The 9,597-nt window shown below is 40.3% G+C and overlaps 1 protein-coding gene across 2 annotated transcripts in view; it reads right to left on the bottom strand.

Moving 5' to 3' along the window:
* The window catches only part of LOC128893522 (apolipophorins), a 42,974-nt gene extending 37,332 nt beyond the window's left edge, over nt 1-5,642 (bottom strand). For both annotated transcript variants that reach the window (XM_054154534.1, XM_054154541.1), the window contains exon 1: nt 5,478-5,642. In XM_054154534.1, the coding sequence (XP_054010509.1) occupies nt 5,478-5,553 (76 nt within the window). In that variant the 5' untranslated portion in view covers nt 5,554-5,642. The remainder of the gene's footprint in view (nt 1-5,477) is intronic.
* Nucleotides 5,643-9,597: the final 3,955 nt, after the last annotated feature.

Below are 9,597 nucleotides of genomic sequence, written 5' to 3'. Positions count from 1 at the left end.
AGAAATAAATGGAGTAGAAAGTGACTAAAGTAATTGGGGAAGTCACATAGCAATAATATACATGTATACGTATAAGAATTGACAGGAAATGGAGTGGCAAGTGAGTAGACATTGGAGCATATTCAAATAGATAGAGTAGGAAGTGAGTGGAATAATGGGAAAAGTCATACAGCAATAATATATATGCATATGAGAATGAATAAGGGAATGCAGTAGAAATAGAGTAGACACCAGAGCATATAGAAAGAGTAGAACGTGAGTAGACATTAAAACACACAAAAGTAAATAGAGTAGTTGATATCAAGCAGTAACAAAAATAGAGTAGACAGCGAGCAGACATCAGACAATAGCAAAAACTGAGGTTAGAGGAAGAGCGGATGTTAACGTGAAATTTATAATTTCTCTTAATACAATGTTACAGAATTAATCTTCGATTTCGACATAGCTCCAGCGTGCTAATCTCTCCATCCTTGACATCGCGAATAACCTTCTGACATGAACACTCTACCCTCTCTACTCTCTCTATCGCCTAACACATTCATACAAATATATTCCTATCTATCCAAATCACCATTTCGAAAAGACTGCGCATCTAAAATATTATTTCGCTAAATTCTCTCGATCGTCAATCGTCGAATGGACGATCCGTTATCTCGTACTTTATTTAAGTGTTTAACTATAATACAGATTCATAGTTATTACACTTCGACGATCGATTATAATTTTTAGTTGTCATTTCCAATTAATAATTCTCGATCGTTCGTAATCCATCGCAAGTTTTCCAGTATCGTTTTAACAACGTTCCACCCAAACTATGTTTAAATAGTAAAAGAACAGAAATATACGATGGGTGAACGATCCGTAGAACTCGTTTACCCGTTTATTCGAGGAGTAAGCGTGATCCAACGTCGGTATCGATGGACCACGTCACCGTTCACGGTCTACAAAAACTTTTACGCCGGATACGTATTAGCGGGGGTGGAAGTTATTTACTTGGGTCCACACACAATTCCTCGGAGACTCCAAAGGGGTAGTTCCATGCATTTTAGAGGCGCGCGTACGCCGAGGCTGCCTGAACAAACTTGAATGAGAATTTGTTGCCGCGCAGGGTGGTTCACGGCCCATTGTAGACGCCCAATAGGTTTCCCATGTAAATTGAATGAACCTGTTAAGGTTGCTAAAAATGTTTCGTACGCCCGGGTGTATGCCTCGCAATCTGGGAAAAAGCCATCTTGTAAAACTATTTTCACGTCTCGCGGAGCTTCGGTTTGGAACGCCATCTTGGAATTTAAGAAACGGCCAGGTTACGCAAGGTTTCGTTATTCGACTTTTTCTTTAAAGATTGAATTAACAGACTGTGGATCTTTATGGAAAACACGATCTTTGCAAAGACTCCAGCAATAATTTAATCTAGATGGGAACTTACTTTACTTTGGAAATATTATGATATAAACTCTCAATATTTTTTCTTTTTTATGGTATTGCATACTGGGGGAATTTGTAACTTCTTGTACATTCAAATTTCTTATAAATAATTAAAAATTAGCGGTACAGTTGTCAATTAATTTTATAAAATTTAATCTTTTGTTATAATATGAGCTTCGCTTTCAATATCTTTTTTCTATTTATTATTGCACACTGTTTGGAAATATTTTATAAATTATTAAAAATTAGCATTTATCAGTCGATTCTATAAACTTTAATCTTTTGTTATAATATGAGCTTCGCTTTCAATATATTTTTTTTATATATTATTGGACACTGTTTACAAATTTTGTATAAATGATTAAAAATTAGCGGTACAGTTATCAGTCAATTCTATAAAATTTAATCTTTTGTTATAATACGAGCTCCTCTTTCAATATTTTTTTAAAGTTTCCTGTAAATCCATCAAAATCCACATTCGAATTATTACTATTCAACAACGAAGCTTCGAGGAATGTGAGGTTAACGAAATTCGAAGAGAACTCCGTTCTCTTAAAAATTTTATTATCTCCTTTCTATAAGAATTGTCAAGAGCAAGGCGAGGAACTCCAGGAAATATTGTTAATCCTGGCCTGGGATAAAAGAGTTACCAAAGACTTGACAGCGAAGCCCTCGGGGTGTCCTAACTGCGAAGCAAGTTTCAAAATGCTTCCCAAATAAAAAATTTTATTCTCAATTTCGTAAAATAATTATTAATCCACACGAAATCCGTTCTTTCGTTATAATAATCGCTCAAAGGCTCACGATTTTTCTTTTTTCCCTCAGAGGGAAAACTCTTCCAACTCTTTTTCTTGACAGGGGAAACTTTTTCTCGAGTAAAGCAAAAAAAAGAAAAAACCACAAATTTCTTCTAAAAGGCGCGCGATAAAAAACAAGAGCGCTATTTACGCGCCTGTACGACCTACACCGCGAAACTTTTCTTCCGAGAAAGGCGCATCGTTTTTCTTCTAATTCTCTCGTAAAAAGAGCGACGCCCGCGACAAAGAAGGCGGTACTGTATCGCGTACATTTTCGTTAGAGAAAATTAAATGTCCCAATTATCCTGTATTAATTTTCTCATTGTATTTCGATCACTTTTCTTCTAATCCTACCAACTATCCTACACGACGTATAAGATCGTGCCAGCTAATAGTCCCTCTTAATTTACCAAGGGAAACGTATCTCTCTTTCCACGATCATTTTTCTGACAGACGGGTATACGTACGTCCTCTCCATTATCAATGAAACCCTCGAGGTCACCCGTGGAAAGAAAAAGCGTATCATTCTTCCCCTAATTTTTCGTCTTCAAAGAAACTTTCACGACAGAGGAGGCGAACACTCGCAGAAACTTCCGAGACGCGTAATTCCTCTCTCGATTCTTCGTCTAAGGAAACGCATTTTTACGGCAAAGGATAGCAGACAGCCATTTCTTGCCGGGCTGCTCGCATGAGCTTGAAATCTTTTTCCGACGAGATTCCAGCGATCTTCACTTAATTCTGTTCTTTCCCTGGAATCGCTTTTACTAAGGAAAATGTAACTCATTGAATTTTTCTTTCCGCGGAAACGGTATCACTTTTCAATCAGTCACCGCGTTTAAAATTACATTACTGTTAACGAAAAGCGACGATTCCTTTGGAAAATTGCGGCACGCAGTTGCGAAGGGATGTGGTTCTTCATTCCTCTCTACGAGCCATAAATGTTGGACGTTTCCTAACGAAGAAAGTGCATCGCCTAACCTTTTCCTTGAAAATCCTAGTGGAAAGTATGCCAGCCTACGCGGAATACGCGTAAAAGTGCGTCAGTCTTCTTCAATTTGTTACCGAGTATAATAAACCGTGTCGAGTTTATTAAAAAAGCATTCGAAATTTTCCTCTTTACTCGCGTCAAAGCGAACGTTATTTGTTTCCCCGAAGAGGGAAATTTTACATAGTCAAAAATCTCACTATCGAACCAAAAAGGAGTTTCACTAACGTTCCTCTGGCGTCATTTTTCCCGGTTAAAGACACCAGGCGTAAGATAAGGCGATTCCCCTTGAAAAGGACCTAATCTCAGGCCGAAGATGCTGCTGGGTCCTCCCTATCGCTTTAAATCATACCAGATACTCGATAAAGCAATCGATGGAACGCTACCCTCATTTCTCCAACAAACGGAGGGATAATTCCACGCTCGAGACTAGGCTCACTTATTCTTTTCTATCAGACATACCTCAAGCATCATTCGACACGTACTTTCCAGGGGCAATTTTAGGTCCTTCTGTCACTTTAGATTGTTACAAATATTCATCAGAGACGAAAGAAAAGATTCCTTTTCAAGAAGGTAAAATTAGTTTCACTCGTTTCCTCTGGAAGGATCTTCTTCTCTCGTTAGAAACAATTCTGAGTGTTAATCCGGGAGCCCATTAGTTTCAAAGATAGTTTGAAATTATTTGAGTTAGTTTGAAATTGCCTCATTCAGGAGCCTAGTTTCAAAGCTTGTTTGAGATGATTTGAGCTAGTTTGAAATTGCCTCATTCAGGAACCTAGTTTCAAAGCTGGTTTGAGATGATTTGAGCTAGTTTGAAATTGCCTCATTCAGGAGCCTAGTTTCAAAGCTGGTTTGAAATGATTTAAACTAGTTTGAGATTGCCTCATTCAGGAGGCTAAATTCAAAGCTGGTCTGAGATGATTTAAACTAGTTTGAGATTGCCTCAACCAGGAGGCTAAATTCAAAGCTGGTCTGAGATGATTTAAACTAGTTTGAGACTGCCTCAACCAAGAACCTAGTTTCAAAGCTGGTTTGAGATGATTTGAGCTAGTTTGAGATTGCCTCAACCAGTTTGTGGTTGTCTCAAGAGCCTACCTTTAACCTCAAAAGAAACTACTGATAGTTTCTCTTAGACAGAGCCACATTTCTAGGTCTCAGTTCGCGTGAGATGGTCTCAGCTAGTTGGATATGGTTTGTACTCCTCTAACAAGGACCTGAGCTCATGGCACAAGTAGTCCTAGGTCTTTTACCCTATCGCATCCCAAGGAAATTCTCTATCTACACTCAGGAGTCCCGAAGAGAAGCTACAGGTACCTTTTCCTAATTTAAAATGAGAGTTCTACAGCTTAACTGTGGTTTGAGATGGTCTGAGCTAGTTTGACGTAGTCACTACTCTCAAAAAATTCTCAATCTACAGCCGAGAAACCATCTTTAGTCCCGAAATAGAAGCTACTCGTACATTTTCCTACTTTTTAAATAAGGTTTCTAGAGTTTTCTAGGTTTCTCAGCTGGTTTGAGATGGTCTAAGCTAGTTTGACGTGGTCTACTCCCAAAAATTGTCAATCTACACTAAAAAAAAACACTTTTCCTCTTTTAAAACAAGGTTTCTAGAGCTCAGCTGGTTTGAGATGGTCTCAGCTAGTTTGACGTGGTTTCTACTTCTATAAATTCTCAATCCACACCCAGGAGAACACCCTTAGGCCCGAAAAGAAGCTCCCTCCTTCCACCTAGAGACAGAGTTCTAGGTCTAAGCTAGTCTCAGCGATTCCCTACTCCCTGCACCCTCAATTTCTTGGCAAAGCCGGTTCTACCTTCTTCAATCCGAAGATTACACCATCTAACTATTCTCTACAACCTCTACTCTACTCTCTAACTTCTCTAGACTCTAGATTCTTTAGACTCTTCCCTCGGAGGATTTTCCAGACAGTCTTCTCTCAGAAAAAGGGAAATCTGTCAAAGCTGGATCCTAGCTCCTTCGATCCCAAGATTACACCATCCCAAGATTCCAACTATCCTCCACAACCTACACTCTACTCCCTAACCTCTTTAGACTCTCTAGACTCCTCCCTCGGAAGACGTTCCAGACAGTCTTCTTCGTGAAAAGGGAAACGTCTGGCAAAGCTAGTCCTAGCTTCTTCTGTCCAAGATTCCACCATCCAACTATCCTCTACACTCTACCCTCTAGTCTCTCCGGACTCTCTAGACTCCTCTTACGGAGGATTTTCCGAACGTTCCTCTCTCGGATAAGGTAAACGTCTTCGTCTGCTTACCGGTAGACTCGACGCCCGCGGTGAGAAGCAGCAGGCAGGCGAGGACCGTCCCCGAGAGCCGAGGTGGATGCCCCATGACGTCCCAGTAGACAGAAGTCTCGTTCTTGTAGCACTGTCACACAATATCAGCCGAGGGGGACACGATTCGGCCGCGAGAGAACACCACAAAAGCAACGATGCTTTTCTTCGTCCGTGCTTTTATGCTCTCGCCGGCCCCCTCTTCCGGGCGTCGTTGTCATCATGGCTGCTTGGACATTGGCGTGCGGTTCGTGTGTGTACTCTATTCATCGGGTCGTCACCGAGATAACGAGATCCCAGGCTTGGCCGCGGAAGGAAACCTAGCCGTGGAAGAGGAGAGCGTCGGGTGAGGCGGTTGTCCAGGTCCTTGAACGTTTACCTCCACCTGTAATCGGCGATCGGATAAGGCCCTTTGTCGCCGGTACGCCGCGGCGTGTTGGTCATCGCATCGTGTTCGTCATCGATTGGCATTCGTCACTCGAACTGGTCATTCCCACGTGCAACCGTTATGGAAACGTTGGCGCTTGCATTGGCGTTTGTCGTCGCGCCGAGATCGAGGAATGCTTGAGAGATAGATGCTAGAGCGGTAGGGTGGATCGGTTGATCGGAGGTGGATCGTTTCGTGGTAGGTTTCGTTTCTATAGGGGTGACTGATGGGATCGATTCGGCTGGATGTCGATTGGATTTGATCGGAAATGGGGTACAAATAAATAATAAAATAGTAAACTTATAGATTTACTTTAGCTTTATTCTCTAAATTGTCACGAGCAAACTGTCATCTGTTCTCAACGAGAAGCTGCACAAGTCTGACCGATGAACGTTATAAGAAAACCGTGGAAAGAATTTCTAGCTGTATACAGCGTAGTTTTTAACTGACTTCGACAAGGAGGGGGTTACTCAATTCGACATGAATATTTATTTTTTTTTAGCACGTCTGCTTAGTCTCTAGTAAACTACAGGAAGGGTCCTGTGAGAGGGTAGGTCATAGCCTAAACGGAAACTTTCTCTTTCGTTATTCTGCAGTGACAGATATAACGTTGTACGTATATCTCTCGGTACGTTTATTATGTAGTAAAATGACATGTTGAATTTCAGTAAATATTCCAACAGATTTGTTGAATGAGAAATTTATTATTTGCTTAAATTTTTGGTGATATTTAATTTGAGGGGATGGAGGGATGCCCTCAAGGGCTGTAGCGGTGTTTGTAGCTACAGTACGGGCTTAGCAACCCCGAGGTACCCGAGCTAGAGGGGGGCCAGCGAGCCACAATAGATGAGAAGTGAGAGATACTGGAAACAGTATTAAAACAATGCAGGAGTCATGTAAGACGATGATAAGAAGAATGGAAATAAGCTAATAATAAGTAAGCAATAGTGCAATAACTTTGTATAATAAGTTACCCACTTTAAATAAATTAATGAATGAATTAATGATGGAGGGACCAATGGGTCGTGGCTAGGTTAGGGTGGGATGTGAAGTAGCAAGGATTTAGAGGTGGTAGTCGCGATTGTTCAAAATCGTGTGCTAGATTCACAGCCTAGTATTATTCGAAGGTCGAGTGTTAAGGGTGGTTCTCAAAATAGAATTTTGTATTTTTGTTCACAATAGTGCCTAACAAATTTAGAGAAGGCACCTAACCTTGACCTAACTAAAATTTTTCTTAAATACACAATGCATTCTTTGTTCAAATTCATTTTCAAAATAGAATTCTGTATGTTTGTTCACAATAGTGCCTAACAAATTTAGAGAAGGCACCTAACCTTGACCTAACCAAAATTTTTCTTAAATACACAATGCATTCTTTGTTCAAATTCATTCTCAAAATAGAATGTTGTGGTTTGAGGACAATAGAGCCTAAAAAATTTAGGAAAGGCACCTAACCTTGATCTAACTAAAATTTTTCTTGAATAAACAATGCATTCTCTGTTCAAATTCATTTTCAAAATAAAATTCTGTATTTTTGTTCACAATAGTGCCTAACAAATTTAGACAAGGCACCTAACCTTGACCTAACTAAAATTTTTCTTGAATAAACAATGCATTCTTTGTTCAAATCCACTTTACGAATTAATTCTAAAAATAGAATTTTCTATGTTTGTTGACAATAGAGCCAAATAAATTTAAAGTGGGATTCGTGTAACAGGTTCTGGGTGTGTTTCGGTGATCGATTTTGTGCCTCGAGGTCCTTATGCAGCTTCCACCTAAAAGAATAATAAAAATACTCTCGGAAAGTGTCACCCGGACCCCATACCTGCGGTTTCTAAGGTTCCTCCTGGCATCCAAAAACGAATCGTTGGATGTCGCTATCCTTGGGATCCTTTAACCGACTAATTTATTTCCGTGGAACCCGAACCTGATATTCGAGCATCGTGAAAATCGAGAATTAAAAATCTACTGCGTCTTCATAATTCCGTTACTAGGATCCGAGAATCAAATTCTTCGATCAGGTTCCATTTAAATCAATGTCGAGGAGCATTTTCATTCGCGCAATAGCAGCGAATCATATTAATTTTTGCGAGACGAATTCATCCGAAAGACTTTTTTTAAACGAGACGTGTACGAAGGCCCCTTTCGGTGATCAAATTGTTTATTCGTGGATCGCATCGGGTCGTTTATTTTCATGGAACAGATATTGTTGAACTCTGTACCGAATCGATATTTAAATTTCCGTCAGGTCCCTCGCGGTGAATGAGCGACAACTTGGCCGACGATAAGATTGATTTTTCAATGGTTGAGTGTAGTTATTTGAATTTGAAGTTTACTTTACGACAGATCGCACACGGAAGCACTTAATCTATGTCAATAAGAGATACATCTGTTGCTTACTCGCACGTTTACTTTCGTTCCCCGTATTGTCCAGCAAAAGCTCTCGGTATTAACAATCGTCATCGATCGTAGCCTTTCTAGAAAATTTTATTTCTTTATTTTATTTTATCTCTATACTTTGCAACGTTACACTACAAAAAGATTGTTGTTAAAGGGAACAGAGAAAGGAGAAAAGAACGGCTTTTCTTCAACTCGAAAAGATAGTCTTTACAAAGGGGTTGAAAATAATTTTTCAAGAATCGGAATTTCGTTCACGGTTTTGTTCAACAATGGCTCGCGTCGTTGCAAAGGATTTTTACGAATGAGCCCGAAACGTTGTAACGCGGACGCTGCGTAAGGTATATAATGACTGGAGCAACCCAGAGCAATTTCCCAGCGAGGGTCCGCTGTTTCAGCGTAATTGCATTCCGCTGGTTGGTACAATTGTTAGAATGAACGCCGTAACGCTTAGCTAAAGGTCCGCTGGATCGTGAACTTTTTTTCCATAGGACGATGTCGACCAATTTGTCGAAGTCTCTCAAGAAATTACGTCCCTCGTATTCCCTTCGAAAAAAGGGATGCAGTTCTCGTGGTACAATTGAAATGAAATTTAATTAAGCAACGTACTGAAGGGTCGTCCTTGCTTCGGTATTTTCGTATAAATGACTAAAAAGTTAATCAGTCTTCGCTATTCTAAATTCGTAGCAGCGTTCAAAAATACCTTGCGCGCAAGATACATTCCCGATAACCTCGTGTTTGTGGTATGTAAACAATCGTTGCAGATACAACGAAAATATTTATGCGTATCGGCGATCCTTAACAGACACTTTGGAACTGCACGCGGTCGCAGTCTCCGCACAAAAGAGCGAAAGATCTATCGAGTGTGGCGATCTTAAACAAAACAAGATTACAACGAGCGGTTACGGCAATGCGTAAGACGCTGGACGGGTAAACATGTCCCCCGAGATAATTCGGGAAGACAGATAGAGATTTGAATGGAAAATTGTCGACCAGCGGATTAATCATCGGTTCGGAGACGCTGGCACTGTGTGGAAAGTAACACGGACTTTAACATGCAAACACACCCCGATAACGCCTATTCACCAGCCGCTGCTGCTGCGAAATTAAATTGTTAAAGACACCGTGTTTCAATCTTCTGCCTTGTGCGCTCGCCGGCGCGAAGGCGTTCCCAGAGTCTATAGAAACGCATATAAACGCGTGTAAACATGTATAAACATGGTATAAACTCATGTAAACATGTATAAACATGGTATAAACACATGTAAACTGGTATAA

This window comes from Hylaeus anthracinus, unplaced genomic scaffold, assembly GCF_026225885.1.
Source record: "Hylaeus anthracinus isolate JK02 unplaced genomic scaffold, UHH_iyHylAnth1.0_haploid 0, whole genome shotgun sequence".
Lineage (NCBI taxonomy): Eukaryota > Metazoa > Arthropoda > Insecta > Hymenoptera > Colletidae > Hylaeus > Hylaeus anthracinus.
Note: the sequence above shows the minus strand (reverse complement) of the source record. Positions and strands in the feature narration are given on the sequence as shown.